The sequence below is a fragment of the Coregonus lavaretus genome (assembly GCF_964263955.1).
Source record: "Coregonus lavaretus genome assembly, chromosome: 5".
Classification (NCBI taxonomy): domain Eukaryota; kingdom Metazoa; phylum Chordata; class Actinopteri; order Salmoniformes; family Salmonidae; genus Coregonus; species Coregonus lavaretus.
In genome coordinates this window covers 24634230-24652270 of record NC_139992.1, presented here as the reverse complement: position 1 = coordinate 24652270, position 18041 = coordinate 24634230, and the positions used below count along the sequence as shown (strand labels likewise).

The following is an 18041-nucleotide window of genomic DNA, read 5'->3' as shown; positions in this document are numbered from 1 at the left end:
TGGTAACCAAATTAATGGGCAACTGGGCATTTTTATACATGACCCTAAGAATTATAGGATATTAATTGCTTAATTAACCCAGGAACCACACCTGTGTGAAAGCACCTGCTTTCAATATACTTTGCATCTCTCATTTCCTCAAATGTTTCCATTATTTTGGCAGTTACCTGTACGTACGTAATATACAAATGGTGCATTCTGTAGCAAATATACTCTATAGGACAGCAGCAGGAATTGGCATCATGTACAAAAATACACATTTGATTTCTTACAGCTCGTACAACACTATATCAAAGCATATGAACATAAATATAGACCTATACCTGTCGTTGATTCACAGAGATATGGAAGAAGAGCTCCAGCACAACCAAACAACTGCATCTACCATGACCAAGGGAAAATAACTGTACATATGACAATATAAACACCAACAAGACCATATAAACATAAAAACGATATGCTACAAACAACATTGACCAGCCATATAAAACAAGCCCAGAGTCTCTTAAAGTCCTCTTTAATGTAGGAGAGTCTTAATCCTTTTAAACGTAGGACTCCTCAGCAAAGAACATTTGGTCAAAGTCGTCAACGCAAGGGTCGCTACACTTCCTGCTCTGCCACTCCCTCTTCCCCTGGACGAGGGCAAGAGCGACCTCCTGACTCCTCTGCAGGCACGCACCTGAATCCGCCCGCCCCTGTGAGGAAAAGTAGTCCCTCACTGCCCGCGTGGCGGAGGGAGACAGGCAGAAGCGTGGCTCTGAGATCGGGCCTGCTCCGTTGTGCTGCGGCTCAACATCAGAGACTCTAAGTCCGCTCTCAGGGAGCTGCTGACCTTTGACCCCATGGGTCTGGGACTTGACCCAGGGCCTCTCCAGGGTGAGGCTGGAGGCTGCGTCTGTCACCATGGAGGGCTCAGAGGCTCTGCGAGGCAGGGTGAGGACCTTGCGGCCAGCCTCCATGGCCAGGGTGAGGGAGTGAGACTTCTGCCTCTGGAGGGTCAGTGTTGAGCCACTCTGTCCATAGAACACACCCTGGGGAGGCTGGATGATCTCACTTCCTGTTCCAGTGGGCCGCTGGGTGACACGTCCAGTGGGGGGTCTGTGGGTGGCATTGCAGGCCTGGTCGTGCAGCAGCTGTAGCTCTCTGACAGTAAGGGGTTTCTCTGTGCCTCTGTAGAAGGTAGACCTACTCCTCTGCAGCTGTAGGATAGCCTGCTGGTAGGATGGAGGGCTGCTGGACCTCCTCTTGGTGGTCACCTCTACACCTTTAACCTCAGGGGCTTTTGTGAGGCTAACCCTTTTCCCCTTCCCCACTTCCTCCTCTAGGTGTCCGTTGTCAGGTTGCCGTAGTGACAGTCGGAGGTCCCTCTTGAGCCAGGTGTTGGGGTGCAGTCCGTGGTGGGTAGAGGGTGTCCGGGAAGAGTGGCTTTCACTCCAGTCCATGGTGTCTCTCTTGGGGGGTGAGCACTGGGGGGAGCGGGGGGAAGACTCAGCCAACAGGAAGCCGGCGCTGGTGACATAGTCTGTGGAATACTGGGAGAAGGCGGAGTCTAGGGAGCTGAGGGAGGAGCATGTGGGGGAGGTCGCCGGGGAGGACAGGCTAGAGCAGCTGGCGTCCAATCGTAAAGGAGAGGGTGGGGCGTGTTTCAGCTTCCTCTGCCTGAGAGTTCCAACCCCTCCTCTTTCTCCACCTGCGACTACTTTGTCTTTCAGCTGCAGAGCCCTGAGCCCCTGAAACACTTCATCCTCCTCCTCCTCCTCCTCCTCTCCCTCCATCGCCGCGTCATAGCTTGCTTTACGAGATGCCAAATGGTGCTTATCCGATTGGACGATCAGAGCTCCGGGGATGTGTCCGATGGCGGGCTCTGAGCTGCGTCGTAACCTCCGAGGGCCCTGTGATTGGACAAAGGATTGGCGTGGGCGTGGTTGCCGTACGGCTGGGGTGAACTTCCTGGGTCTGGCAAGTGGGGGGATATGTAGGAGGTCAGCCTCAGCCTCAGGGTCGGGGTCACAGTCACTCAGGGTGATGACAGAGTCTCTGCTGCGGCTTTCAGGCTTGGCCTTGTCCCTCAGAGGGAGGGACTCCTGGAAGGGCGACTCTGGGTCCTCGTTTAACTCGTTCTCCAGACTGTCGTAGGATGAGTCATTCATCTGGAAAGAGGACACGTCTACGGATGGAAGGAGAGAGGAAAAGAGCGTTGCGGGGGAGGGAGAGAGAGTTCATATAATTACATTATTGTTATGACATGCGGTCCATTTTCCTTATATTATTTCCTTCCCAGTTATGGATTTCATATGTTCCTACATTATGTCCTTGCTTTGGAAATATTGCACTGACTGTCCATCATGCCAATAAAGCTTAAAGAATTGAATTGAGGTGGGTGGGTGGGGGGATGGGGTGGAGGGAAATGGAGAAGGGGAGAGTTTGAACAAACCTCCATTTCATTATAGATACAGGGTTTGAAAACAAGCACAAAGTGCTGTCATGGTCCCTCGCATACATCTGCCATTCATAGAGGTTGGTTTAGGTCATAAAGAATGATAGAGGCCTCTAGTGACCAAAAGGCCGTTTTAGCATGGGCACCATTGATGGCTTCCACCATTTTAAAGTAGTCAACCTGGGGTGAGTTTTTGGTTTAAAAAAAGACTCTAATTTCACCAGGAATTCAGCTAAAAATTGGATCCATGTACTCCAAAATATATAAAAAAAATAGACATATGATCGTGTGTTCTCTTTTCGGGCTTAGTTGTGGTCAATTTGCAGTGAACAAATTATTATAATTATGTTCCGGCCCCCGACCATCCGCTCCAACAAAAATCGGCCAGCGGCTGAATCTAGTTGCCTACCCCTGGTTTAGGTGGTTTAGGGGAGAAGAGTAAATAGACTGGTGTGTTAATGAGTGTCTGAGAGTGTACTAATCACTTTAATGAACGAGGTCAACATAGTGACCCCAATCAGCAGACCTCACAGAGACACAGACTTATGGAGAGGTCTGAGAGAACACTCAACACGCACACACGCACACACACACACACACACCAGCTAGTCAGGGTTAATATGCTCTATACATTTTACATTTTAGTCATTTAGCAGACGCTCTTATCCAGAGCGACTTAGAGATAGTGAGTGCATACATAATTGTTTTATTGTTTTTAATTTTTTTCATACTAGTCCCCCGTGGGAATCGAACCCACAACCCTGGCATTGCAAACGCCATGCTCTACCAACTGAGCTACATCATCTATAATGATAATAATGGCTACAATACACAGAACCACTGTCTTACCGTAGACACACACACACTCATGACCTTTCTAAACCATTGTGAAGAGCCGTGGCAAATTAAACCACCTCTGTGTTGTTTCAGTTCTGCTTGGTTTGGGACATCTCTTCCTCCCTCTTCCTCTGTCCCTATCCAACTTTATCTTATGACGTTTTCTCCAACCAAAACTAACAGCATTTGTTTAGAGCACTGTACGATATAATTTGCAATTAGATGTTATTTCTTCAGTGAATAAATTAAGACTTTGTTTACCAGATCCATGGTCGCTGCTGTTGCTCTTCTGAGGGAATCCACCAAACAGAGAGGATACGTCATCTCCCAGGACCTTCCTGCAGTTCTCAATTAGGAACCGGACCAGCTCACAGACCTAGGAACAGATCATAGACCTGGTTACACCTCAGTCACACAAGTCAATGACTGGTCCTAGATTAGGGCTCCGACTGCAAGTTATAGGTTATTTCACAGGTAGTTTCCATGGTAAAGGGATATAAAGTATTTCCAACTTTCCTACTGGCCACATATAGCTGATCAAAATCCACAATGTAAATCGTCTAAACTCCTTTTTCTAAGATGAGTATCACAACTTAAGGAGACTTCATCCGAAAAAAAATTCTGAGAAAGAATCTTGTCTGTTCCCAGATGTTTACAAAAATATCAAACATTAATTAAACCCAAGTTACACAGTTTAAACCTCCAAATCTGAAACACAAAATGTCAGTCATACTCCCAAACAGTCAGTTCCAGTCTGGGACTTGAACGTTTCCCTAGGGCCAAAGCTGACTGTTTAAAGCTGACTGTTTACAAAACAGTGTTGTTTTTATTAGACAGAATGAGGTTATGGAAATATGAAGGAGACAAACATGGGGCCTATCTGTGTGTTGTTGGGCCAGATGTCTGTCATGATTTTCACCATATGTCACAGGAGTGAATGGACTGCTAAATCTTGGCTATGAATTTCACAGGATAGTCCAATACAACGGAACTCCATCTACGGAAAAAGGCTTCTCTCGCTCCCTCCTGCCTTCCTTGCGTCCCTCCCTGTATTTAACCTGGTTCTGTCCATCAGGAGGGCTGCCTATTCAACCCATTCAAGATCTAGAAACTCACTCATTCATCAAGAACCTGTCAACATCTGTGAAGGTGTAGGGGGCCTTTTTCAGGGGTAAGCTTTTTTCAATCGTTCAAAAGCAAACAAGTTAGTCTGTGTAGTTAAGCCACCTTTTCTGACAAACACAGCCTACTATATTTACTCAGGCCACTCAGAGACTAACATGTCTGTAGGAGCCACAAACATCTAAATGATAACCGTGGAGTGGTGGAAAAGGGAGAGGAAGTGGAGGATAATAAGGGTCTGCGTGTCAAACGGAAGGAGAGCAGAGTGTTCCAGACTGCCCAGTGCCATTGGAGACCAGACCCACGCCAGCACAGTTTGACTTGGCTCCTTGTGAGACCGCGACCAACCAGGGGAATGTTGAAATATCACATTTTTCCCCTTCAGAGGCGCTGGGGCCACACATACAAACAAACATTAAACAAGTGTGTGCTGTATGTGTATGTGCGTGAGATAGAGATTGTGTGCGTGTGTGCGACTATGTGTTTGAGCCCATGTGTAAAGATAAAAAGGAGTGTTTTAGTGTGGTGGGTTTGTGAAAACACACTCGCCCGCAGGAATCTGTAGGAAATGCTTTAGATTTTTTCCCAGTAAACCTCAACAGGCCCAAGCCTCAGCAGAAATGAACACACATTTGACAAGGAGAGAGAAAGATCTGGAAACACCCAGACTGAGTGTGTTTCAACAACAATGTGTCCAAATCGACCATGAAATTATAGACTATTATAGACATTATGACTTATTCTTGCTTATTATTAACTTACAATACATCTGGGGCCACTGGTGGTGAACTCAATCATTTCAGGGCTAGCATGGTTTGCTACAGTCTTGTGGTAGGGTTAGGACTGTGAACTGCTGTGTCAATTAAGAGATTTACAGTCTCCTTGTGAGTAAGTTACGGTAGCATAAAATGTCAAGCTTTTCTGTTAGGGTACGGATTTCACGTTTGTTATGTGTCACCGTGACCGCAAGGATAGAGTGTGTGTGTGTGTGTGTGTGTGTGTGTGTGTGTGTGTGGGTGTGCGTGTGTCAGTACAGAGATTGAAAAACTGTGATTAGAGAAATGTAAAAGGAGTAGGTCAGTCCAGGTTTAAAAGAGGAAACGTATATAGTATAGCCCAGCATGAGGCTCCTAGTAGGAGGTTGACACACACTCTCTACTCCTCACTGCTGTTTGTTCTTCCATTGGACATCCTGCTTGGTCAGACAGCTAGGTGGCATGAGTATATCTTTCCTTTACACCCTGTCCTGGCCCCTAGCCTCAGCCCTCCAGACCCTTAGGTGAACAGTATGTACAGTGGGGAAAAAAAGTATTTAGTCAGACACCAATTGTGCAAGTTCTCCCACTTAAAAAGATGAGAGAGGCCTGTAATTTTCATCATAGGTACACGTCAACTATGACAGACAAATTGAGAAAAAAAATCCAGAAAATCACATTGTAGGATTTTTAATGAATTTATTTGCAAATTATGGTGGAAAATAAGTTTTTGGTCACCTACAAACAAGCAAGATTTCTGGCTCTCACAGACCTGTAACTTCTTCTTTAAGAGGCTCCTCTGTCCTCCACTCGTTACCTGTATTAATGGCACCTGTTTGAACTTGTTATCAGTATAAAAGACACCTGTCCACAACCTCAAACAGTCACACTCCAAACTCCACTATGGCCAAGACCAAAGAGCTGTCAAAGGACACCAGAAACAAAATTCGGGGGGACCTAGTGAATGACCTGCAGAGAGCTGGGACCAAAGTAACAAAGCCTACCATCAGTAACACACTACGCCGGACATCAGGTATAAAATTGTAGACCTGCACAAGGCTGGGATGGGCTACAGGACAATAGGCAAGCAGCTTGGTGAGAAGGCAACAACTGTTGGCGCAATTATTAGAAAATGGAAGAAGTTCAAGATGACGGTCAATCACCCTCGGTCTGGGGCTCCATGCAAGATCTCACCTCGTGGGGCATCAATGATCATGAGGAAGGTGAGGGATCAGCCCAGAACTACACGGCAGGACCTGGTCAATGACCTGAAGAGAGCTGGGACCACAGTCTCAAAGAAAACCATTAGTAACACACTACGTCTGAAGTTTGATGAATGGGAGAAGGTGAGGAATGGGAGAAGGTCATGTGGTTTGATGAGACAAAAAAATAGGTTTTTGGTCTAAACTCAACTCGCCGTGTTTGGAGGAAGAAGAAGGATAAGTACAACCCCAAGAACACCATCCCAACCGTGAAGCATGGAGGTGGAAACATCATTCTTTGGGGATGCTTTTCTGCAAAGGGGACAGGACGACTGCACCGTATTGAGGGGAGGATGGATGGGGCCATGTATCGCGAGATCTTGGCCAACAACCTCCTTCCCTCAGTAAGAGCATTGAAGATGGGTCGTGGCTGGGTCTTCCAGCATGACAACGACCCGAAACACACAGCCAGGGCAACTAAGGAGTGGCTCCGTCAGATGCATCTCAAGGTCCTGGAGTGGCCTAGCCAGTCTCCAGACCTGAACCCAATAGAAAATCTTTGGAGGGAGCTGAAAGTCCGTATTGCCCAGCGACAGCCCCGAAACCTGAAGGATCTGGAGAAGGTCTGTATGGAGGAGTGGGCCAAAATCCCTGCTGCAGTGTGTGCAAACCTGGTCAAGACCTACAGGAAACGTATAATCTCTGTAATTGCAAACAAAGGTTTCTGTTCCAAATATTAAGTTCTGCTTTTCTGATGTATCAAATACTTATGTCATGCAATAAAATGATAATTAATTACTTAAAATTCATACAATGTGATTTTCTGGATTTTTGTTTTAGATGCCGTCTCTCACAGTTGAAGTGTAGCTATGATAAAAATGACAGACCTCTACATGCTTTGTAAGTAGGAAAACCTGCAAAATCGGCAGTGTATCAAATACTTGTTCTCCCCACTGTATATATACAGTTGAGGTCGGAAGTTTACATACACCTTAGCCAAATACATTTAAACTCAGTTTTCACAATTCCTGACATTTAATCCTAGTAAGAATTCCCTTTCTTAGGTCAGTTAGGATCACCACTTTATTTTAAGAATGTGAAATGTCAGAATAATAGTAGAGATAATTATTTATTTCAGCTTTTATTTCTTTCATCACATTCACAGTGGGTCAGAAGTTTACATACACTCAATTAGTATTTGGTAGCATTGCCTTTAAATTGTGTAACTTGGGTCAAACATTTCAGGTAGCCTTCCACAAGCTTCCCACAATAAGTTGGGTGAATTTTGGCCCATTCCTCCTGACAGAGCTGGTGTAACTGAGTCAGGTTTGTAGGCCTCCTTGCTCGCACATGCTTTTTCAGTTCTGGTTCCAGGTTTTTTCTTTGTTTTTTACTATTTTCTACATTGTAGAATAATAGTGAAGACATAACTATGAAATAACACATATGTAATCATGTAGTAACCAAAGAAGTGTTAAACAAATCAAAATATATTTTATATTTGAGATTCTTTAAAGTAGCCACCCTTTGCCTTGATGACAGCTTTGCACACTCTTGGCATTCTCTCAACTAGCTTCATGAGGTAATCACCTGGAATGCATTTCAATTAACAGGTAACCTCCCGAGTGGCGCAGTGGTCTAAGGCCACTAGAGATCCTGGTTCGAATCCAGGCTCTGTCGTAGCCGGCCGCCACCGGGAGACCCATGGGGCGGCGCACAATTGGCCCAGGGTATGGGAGGGAATGGCTGGCAGGGATGTAGCTCAGTTGGTAGAGCATGGCGTTTGCAACGCCAGGGTTGTGGGTTCGATTCCCATGGGGGCCAGTATGAAAAATAAAAAATTATGTATGCACTCACTAACTGTAAGTCGCTCTGGATAAGAGCGTCTGCTAAATGTAAAATGTAAATGTGAGCCTTGTAAAAAGTTACTTTGTGGGATTTATTTCCTTCTTAATGAGTTTGAGCCAATCAGTTGTGTTGTGACAAGGTAGGGGTGGTATACAGAATATAGCCCTAATTTGGTAAAAGACCAAGTCCATATTATGGCAAGAACAGCTCAAATAAGCAAAGAGAAATTACAGTCCATCATTACTTTAAGACATGAACTTTAAACGTTTCTTCAAGTGCAGTCGCAAAAACTATCAAGAGCTATGATGAAACTAGCTCTCATGAGGACCGCCAGAGGAAAGGAAGACCCAGAGTTACCTCTGCTGCAAAGGATAAGTTAATCAGAGTTACCAGCCTCAGAAATTGCAGCCCAAATAAATGCTTCACAGAGTTCAAGTCACAGACACATCAACATCAACTGTTCAGAAGAGACTGCGTGAATCAGGCCTTCATGGTCGAATGCTGCAAAGAAACCACTACTAAAGGACACCAATAATAAGAAGAGACTTGCTTGGGCCAAGAAACACGAGCAATGGACATTAGACCGGTGGAAATCTGTCCATTGGTCTGATGAGTCCAAATTTGAGATTTTTGGTTCCGTCTTTGTGAGACGCAGAGTAGGTGAACGGATGATCTCTGCATGTGTGGTTTCCACCGTGAAGCATGGAGGAGGAAGTGTGATGGTGCTTTGCTGGTGACACTGTCTGTGATTTATTTCGAATTCAAGGCACACTTAACCAGCATGGTTACCACAGCATTCTGCAGCGATACACCATCCCATCTGGTTTGCGCTTAGTGGGACTATCATTTGTTTTTCAACAGGACAATGACCCAACACCTTCAGGCTGTGTAAGGGATATTTTACCAAGAAGGAGAGTGATGGAGTACTGCATCAGATGACCTGTCCTCCCCAGTCATCCGACCTTTTTTTATTTATTTTTTTATTTAACCTTTATTTAACCAGGTAAGCCAGTTGAGAACAAGTTCTCATTTACAACTGCGACCTGGCCAAGATAAAGCAAAGCAGTGCGATAAAAACAACAACACAGAGTTACATATGGGGTAAAACAAAACAAAGTCAAAAATACAACAGACCTCAACCAAATTGAGATGGTTTGGGATGAGTTGGACCGCAGAGTGAAGGAAAAGCAGCCAACAAGTGCTCAGCATATGTGGGAACACCTTCAAGACTGTTGGAAAAGCATTCCAGATGAAGCTGGTTGAGAGAATGCCAAGAGTGTGCAAAGCTGTCATCAAGGCAGCTTTGGCTACTTTGAAGAATCTAAAATCTAAAATATATTTTGATTTGTTTAACACTTTTTTGGTTACTACATGATACCATATTTGTTATTTCATAGTTTTGATGTCTTCACTATTATTCTACAATGTAGAAAATAGTAAAAATAAAGAAAAACTCTTGAATGAGTAGTTGTGTCCAAACTTTTGACTGGTACTGTATATATATATATATATATATATATATATATATATATATATATATATATATGAATGTATGTATGCAATGTTCCCTCTAAACTGCGCGCGTGTGTGGAGCAGCCCCGAGACTGCAGCGTAGAAATATCAGCCCACAGAGAGAAGCATGAGATTGGATTTCACTCAACTTTCTAGAGCAGTGGTCATGTCGATCTCCAAGGCATTCCTATTCGATTGCCAAACATTTAGGTAAAAAAACCAACGATAAAGCCTTGTGTTCCTATTTTTTTTTTTCATCTGTGGCTGTTGGCGGTAGGTGCACCAGATTCAGCTGCCCTGCGTGCCGGGTAGGCAAACTGTTGCCATTTTGAACAATTTCATGTGTCTGAAGGTACAAACTCTGCCTTCTTTTATAAACCATAAAATGAGTGTTCTTCCTATTTCCACTCAGCGCTACAACAAGCACTGCAGCAGTAACGAATGAGTAGGAAAGTGTATCTATAGGCTTGTGTTGTTATTATTAGCGGCTTGCGGCTTTTTTAATATAAAGGAATATTCCACTTTTCTCATAGGAGTAACAACATGAATTTGTGCATGAGGCAGAAATAATACGGTGCAACTCGAGTTTCGCCATCAGCTGGAAGACGGTGTCCTTTTTTGGTCAGTGTCAGTGGAGGAAGCGGAGGGAGAGTGTCACGGTCGTTCATGAACGAGAAGGACCAAGGCACAGCGTGATATGCATTCATATTTATTTCACGACTAAACACACGACAAAACAACAAACGAAACGTGACGTCCAAGGTAGACAAATAACATACCTCACACGGAACAAGATCCCACACCCCACTAGTGCCAACAGGCTACCTAAGTATGGTCCCCAATCAGAGACAACGAGCTACAGCTGCCTCTGATTGGGAACCACCCTGGCCAACATAGATCTAAACGATCTAGAAACTAACATAGACAAACCCAGTACAGAAAATACACACCCTGACTCAACAAATACAAGTCCCTAGAGTCAGGGCGTGACAGAGAGAGGGTCCGCCTCCCTTTCTTCCACTGACACTGACCAAAAAGGGACACAGACTGACCATCAGATGCAGGCACCATCAGCCCAGTAAAATAAAATAAAAAGCAAATTATTTAAACAAATGCTCACTCAGCTGTGCCTCACAAGTAATACAACAACGGATCTATTACCGGATCATATAGATCATATTACAACAACGGATCATATAGTCTACCTCAAATCTTGAAATATAAATTTAAAAAATAGCCCGAATAACAATGCATTGGCAAGGCATTTCAAGCAAAGCTAATATGCGGTGATAATGTATTAGGCCTATAGCAATCTGCACACAAACCTCATTGCTACAGTAATGTTTTTAATTGGTTAGGATTAAGTTTTTAAAGTAATGTTAAAAAAAATCTGAGCGGTAGATCTCGGCTTGCATTCTGACTCAGAAAGTTAACACTATCAACGTTTGCCTTTACTGTGGCAATTGTGACCAAATCAACACAATATTAGCCACTTTCAAACAAAACAAAATGAACTATGCAAGAGATTTTGTTGTAGGCAGAATGCATCCGAGTAGGATTCTATTGCATTGACACGCACTACTCATCCCCTAAATAATCAGAGCTGCAGTAGGCCTATATGCAAATAGACCATTACCATATATGGATCTGTGCCATTTACTTTTAACTTGATTGTGATTACAGCATGAGCGGTCGTGAGTAGATGCGCTTGTTTCGAAGGTCAAAGCGAGAGCTGCATGTAGCCACGTGTGCACATTTTGTTCATATCCTTTGCTGGTTAGTGTGTTATTAGCCCAGTTATAGATCATTTGTAGTCATCAATAAGGGAGTGATTGCTTCCTATAAGAGCACAAAACTTGTACATTTCTAAACATTGAAAAGCGAGTCAGGTAAAGAGCTTTTTTTTTTGTCTTAAAGGGGCAGTATTGTATTTTGAGAGCTAAGTAGCCAGTAGGCAGAGGGTAGCATAATTTGTCTGATTCTCTGTAACAATGGTATGAGAATAATAATGCATTTTATTTTGTAAAGTGGTTTCTTGCATCAAAAAACACAACAGCATTTTCAGTCACCTACTTGTCTGAAGGACAAGTGGATAAACAGGTTAATGTCCAGCCATGCATGTTTTTTCAAAAGTCTCATGGAATGTTGGCCTACATTGAACACCACACATTGGCTGCTACTGTAGGCTGAATGATAGAACAGCTATTTCCATGTTAAAATGTTAAAGGATGCGTTTTCTCCATTGTTTTTGATGGTAGGCCACTCTGGTAAGCCTACATTATGATCAAATAGCCACAGTAACCTACATGGCCACTGTTAAAACTGCAACTTAAAGGGGGTACAGCCTCAGAAATATCATATTTACATAAATATTCAGACCGTTTACTCAGTACTTTGTTGAAGCACCTTTGGCAGCCATTACAGCCTCAAGTCTTCTTGGGTATGACGCTACAAGCTTGGCACACCTGTATTTGGGGAGTTTATCCCATTATTTTCCGCAGATCCTCTCAAGCTCTGTCAGGTTGGATGGGGAGCGTCACTGCACAGCTATTTTCAGGTCTCTCCAGAGATATTCGATTGGGTTCAAGTCCGGGCTCTGGCTGGGTCACCCAAGGACATCCAGAGACTTCTCCCAAAGCCACTACTATGTTGTCTTGGCTGTGTGCTTAGGGTCGTTGTCCTGTTGGAAGGTGAACCTTCGCCGCCAGTCTGAGGTCCTGAGCGCTCTGGAGTAGGTTTTCATTAAGGATCTCTCTGTACTTCGCTCCGTTCATCTTTCCCTCGATCCTGACTAGTCTCCCAGTCCCTGCTGCTGAAAAACATCCCCACAGCATGATGCTGCCACTACCATGCTTCACCGTAGGGATGGTGCCAGGTTTCCTCCAGACGTGACACCTTAGCATTCAGGCTAAAGAGTTCAATCTTGGTTTCATCAGACCAGAGAATCTTGTTTCTCATGGTCTGAGTACTTTAGGTGCCTTTCACTTTCTGGAAAGCGATGTCGTGTTGCTTGTCCCAGAGGAACTCACTGGACTGCTTTAGCAGCTGACGCAGGGGTGCATTAGCATTGGAGAGGCTGGGTGCGAACTTGGCTAAGTAGTTGACCATGCCAAGCACTGTTTCCAGCTCTGCGCGGTTCTTTGGTGGCTCCATTTCCTTTATGGCTGAGATCTTCTACGGATCTGGCTTGATTCCATTCGCTGTGAGAAGATGTCCGAAGTAGCTAACCTCTGTAGCGCCGACTGTGCTGTTCTCGGGGTTGAGCCGGACTCCTCTTTCGCGGGACCTTTGCAGCATTGCGCTGAGGTTTCTGTCGTGTTCCTCTTTGGTTCGACCATAGACAAGGATGTCGTCCACAAGTGCCACGACTCCGTCGAGGCCTTCGTACACCTCGTCGATCTTTCGCTGAAACTCGTCTTGGGCTGAGATAATCCCAAAAGGCAGGGGACGGAACCTGTAGCGTCCAAACGGTGTGTTGAACGTTGTGAGCTTAGATGACTCTTCTGTGAGCTTGATAGCCCAGTAGCCTGATCTGGCGTCCATGACACTGAAGTAGCGTGCGCCCGCTAGCTTGTGTGTGATGCCATCTAGCGTCGGTAAGGGGTAATGGGGGCGTTTGATAGCCTTGTTCAAGTCTCTTGGGTCGAGACATACTCTGAGCTTGCCTGTGCGTGGTTTCTCCACCACCACTAACGCGTTGACCCAATCCGTCGGTTCTGTAACCTTGGTGACGATGTCAGATTGCTCCATGCTCTCCAACTCTTTCTTCAGACGGGCGCGGAGAGCAAGTGAAATCTTTCTCGTGGGTAGACCACAGGGGTTGCGTCTGGGTCAAGGTGAATGGTACATTCTCCTGGGAATAGTCCTATTCCTGTAAAAACATCAGCAAACTCCTCCATGACATTCTCTATCTCTACTGGTGCTGTCACTGATAAAACTAGCTTGATAAGGTCCATGTCTAAACATGCTTTAAGACCTAGCACTGCAGGTGCTCGAGTGTCAACAACGTAAAAGTCCAACATCATGTCTCTTTCCTTGTATTTGCATTTGAGAGTGCATGTGCCTTTTACTGGGAGCTGTTCACCACCATAACCAGTCAGTCTGCGCGTGGTGGGCTGTAGCTCACACTCAGATGTCATGCTTCTGTACTTACTCAGAGGAATAATCTTTACTTGTGCACCAGTGTCTAGTTTGAATTTTAGCTCTGTGCCTTGTCTTCCTATTTCAATGTCAGCAAAGGCTTGCTCTGTCTCTGATATCTGACTTTTCTGTGTCACTGAATCAATAAACAGTTCATCAGCATTTGACTCTTTGATTGACATTTCATCTTCACACACTGTATGTTTTTCCACGGTAAACTCTGCACACTTTTGCAAAGTGATTCCATTTTCCACATTTAGTACACTGTTTGCCTTTAGCTGGGCAATTCCCCTGTTCGCCATGCACTTTGTATCCACAATATCCACATGTTTTGGGGCGTTTGGAGTCTGTGTCGCTCTGTTTTGGAGTTCTGTCTCTCTCCGTTCTGAAACATGCTCTCTGGGCACTGGAGGTGTGCTTTGATGTCTGCCTGACTGCGTGCACTGCTTGTTCACGTGATGCGCCCGTGCTGCCGCCTGAAACGGTTTTCATTTGAACCTGTGCTAGCTCGTGAGATCCGGCTATGGCGATAGCTTTGTCCAGCGTTAGCTCTGATCCAACATTCAAAAGTTTCTCTCTCACTCGCGGTGAGTGTATTCCAAATACAATACGGTCCCTGACCATCTCATCCTTGTTTGCATAATCACAGTCTTTCACAAGCAGACGCAGCTCAGTGACAAACTGTTCAAACGATTCGCTAGCGCCTTGTACTTTCTCATGGAATCTGTACCTAGCGAAAATTGTATTGGTCTTTGGCACAACATATGCTTCAAAACGATCGTAGTATGTTTTCAGTACCTTTGATTCAGCCTCGGTAAGTGTCCATGTGTTGTAAATGTCTCTCCCTTTTTCACCGATCCAGAGGAGCAGGTAGCTGCACTTTTCCTCTTCTCCTCTGTCCTTCAGAGGACCCGTGAACATTAGCTCCACATGCTGTTTGAACTTACGCCATCGGGTAGATTTGTAGACCCCCAATCCATTCGAGGTGAAGGAACTCCAGCAAAATCCATCTTTTAGTCCTTTTACTCTGACACTATGTCTTGTTTTGTATGCTTTGTACAAAATAATAAAATGCAGGACGACAGGATATTTATAAACGTAGCTCTTTATTAACTAGCTATAACTGGCATGTCCATGTGTCTCTGGCCATGATCATCTTAAGAATGACCTTACCACCTGGGTGGTCTTAACCAATCATAGCACAATATGATATGACAGTAGAATGCATCCAATTACAATTCAGTATGCTGACACATATGAATATTACATATGATGTAGTAATACACATACACGTTGAAAGTATGGTACAATTATGTGTTTGAAATAAGACATTAAAGTAAAATAAAGAAATATAAAAAGTAACTTAACAGAGAGGGAAACCTAAAAAAAAGTTTGACGTTTGCTCACCTTCTTGGTGGCCTCCCCCTCCCCCTCTGGGCTACAGGGGGCCGGGGTCCACAGCATGCTGGGAGCGATGCACACAGACAGGTTGAAGGCATTCATCTGGTTGTCGTCTGCATTGCCTTGGATACAGTGGAGCACGGCAACCACATGTCTGAGTAGCAACAGGTTCTCACTGGGCAGAAGATGGACCAACCTGAGGTGGGGGGGGAGTGGTGAGAACAGACAAATTAATCAGTGATGAAAACACAACATCAACAACATCTAGTAAGACTTTGGATGTGTCAGACACATATTTAAATATTGGATAGGATTAAAGGTGCACTAACTGCCCCCCCACCCACCCTCTCTCTCACTACATTTACATTTGAGCCATTTAGCAGATGACTTACAGTAGTGAGTGCTTACATTTTCAAATTTTACACACACAAATACATTGCTACATCCTCTAGGAATCCAGCAGATTGTAGAGTTTGTCACATTTCTGGGGACAGTTTTTTCCCAGAGAAGAGATCAGAAATTGTTAGATATTACTTGTTAGATATTACTGCACTGTCGGAGCTAGAAGCACAAGCATTTCGCTACACCCGCAATAACATCTGATAAACACGTGTATGTGACCAATAACATTTGATTTGATTTGAGATTAGCTGTGTTATGTTATTGTTTGTCTAAGATTCTTCTGGAAAATAATTATTCAGATTTTCATTGTTTCTTTTATGTTATTTTTTTCCTCTTGGCCTGAGAAGGACTTTATTTCCTGCAACTGGAGCTTTGTTTTCGCTGTGTGTATGTGTTTGTAAAGGTGCGTTACAGGGAGTGCCACTACCTGTGGATGGCTTGCATCTTCTCCTCTTCCTCCTCGCGCTCCATCAAACCAACCCACTGCTCATACAGATTCACACACAGCAGACTGCCCGGAATGTTCCGCAGGAAGTCCTGTTGGGTCACATCCACAGGGACACGTTATAGGTTAGAACACCCTTTACCATCACCACATATGCTTCTCTTCAGTAGAGTTCATACGGATCCTGAAAATATGGCATGTAAAATAGAATGGAATGCTATGAAAGAGGCTGTGCAATTCAATGTGTTTTTACAGAAGCAATCTATTCCTTTTCACTCGTTTGTTTGTGTCAGCTCACTTGTTATTAGTTTGTTGGTCGGAGTGGGTATAGAAATATGCCTAACTGAACAGCAGCATGTGTTTTCTATGTGTGTTCTGTTCTACCTGATCTAATACAGCTACAGGTTTTCAGTAAAGCTATTGGCACCAACCTCCCAACATGTGCATTGAATTGAGTGTGTTTTTCTACCTGAGCTTTCCCTTCGCTCCAATCATATCACTGCTTTCCGTCTGTCTAAGACTTTCTATGGGGATTTCAAAAACACACACACACACTAGATACTGCGGTGAATATGTGTGTGTGAGAGTGCAGCTGTGTTAGCTCTGTGCAATGAATTATTCTGATGTGTTTTGTTGAAGCAGGATGAAACAGATCCTTCAAACCTCCTCTCTCTCATGTCTCAATATATCTGATCTGACAAGCCTGGCTAGACCCTTTAAACTCTGATTAATCCACACGGACCCTGGTGTGTGTGTGCGTGCGTGCGTACTGTCCTACCTTGAAGACTGCGGCAGTGACAAACACAGACTCATGTGTAAGTGTGTGTGTGTCCTCTGTCCCATTGTCCAGTCTGTCTCTCAGCTCTCTGCAGGCTTTGGCCCCTGCAGAGCGACGGAATATACCCCTGGTGTAGGGACCCTCCTGGTACAGAAACACCAGCATGTCCATGACAGGTTTGGGCAGGGTGTGGTCAGGGGGGCAGATGGAACTGAGAGACCGTCCGAACAGGCGTCCCAGGGTAGGGGACAGGGGGACACTGTCCAGCTGGCTACTGGAACCCCTCCAGAAGGCCCAGTTTATCAACGACCTCTTCCTCTTAAAGGATTTCTGGCCTGGCTCTGCAGAGAGAGGGGGGATTATTCCAACATTAAATACATTATTTCAACATTAAGTAAGGCCTACTGCTCCATAAAACACAATGAGAGGACGAGAGGGGAACGAGTTGGAGAGTGGAAGGTGTTTGGAGAGAGCAGAGGAAGGGGAAGGGGAAAAGAGAGAGAAGGAGAGAGAGAGAGACAAAGAGGCATTGATTCAGAAAGAGACATGACTAGAGAGGGGTCTGAGTCTGAGGGGTGGCGATGGGGAGGTCTGTCTGGAGAGAGAGAGTGTGTGAGTTTAGTAAAACTATGTTTCTGAGACTGGGTAGATCATGTTAAGAAGCTGTGGGTCTGTGAGTGTTCATATGTGTGTCTGTGTGTCTGAAAGACTATGAGCTCTCTGTCTGTGTGTTTTATTTTTAGTTCTGGTGCAGACATGAGGTCTGTTCTTACGTTGCCCGTGTGTGTATCTGTTTGTACCAGTGTGTCACTGTGTGTCTGTCTACTTGGCCTTTCTGAAAGAAAAATAACTTAAATGTGTGTGAAGCACAGCTTATGCAGTGTTTTTGTGGGTGGGGGGAACAATAAAAAGCCCTTCCACATTAGTGGCGCAAAACCCTTAGCTGCCCAGGGCCCTGCCCGATCAAAACTGAAAATTAACAATCCACTCCAGCTTTACACTCAATTACACTTTAGCAGCCAAATCCAAAACAACGTTGTTACAGAGCCACTCCAACATTATTTAACGAGCCCAAGTTGATAAAGTTGTAAAACACACATTGCATCATTATACGCCAGTGTGAGAAATCTTGGAGGGGTGGGTATTTTGAAGAGAGAACGGA

The 18041-nt window shown here is 44.6% G+C and overlaps 1 protein-coding gene across 1 annotated transcript in view; it reads right to left on the bottom strand.

Moving 5' to 3' along the window:
* Nucleotides 1-542: 542 nt before the first annotated feature.
* Nucleotides 543-18041, bottom strand: part of LOC311129413 (rho GTPase-activating protein 20-like) — a gene marked incomplete at both ends in the record, with an annotated part of 76514 nt that continues 59015 nt past the window's right edge. The window contains 5 exons of the mRNA XM_084161696.1: nucleotides 543-2167; nucleotides 3536-3650; nucleotides 15261-15450; nucleotides 16084-16193; nucleotides 16880-17220. Coding sequence (XP_084017822.1) covers nucleotides 543-2167; nucleotides 3536-3650; nucleotides 15261-15450; nucleotides 16084-16193; nucleotides 16880-17220 — 2381 coding nt within the window. The remainder of the gene's footprint in view (nucleotides 2168-3535; nucleotides 3651-15260; nucleotides 15451-16083; nucleotides 16194-16879; nucleotides 17221-18041) is intronic.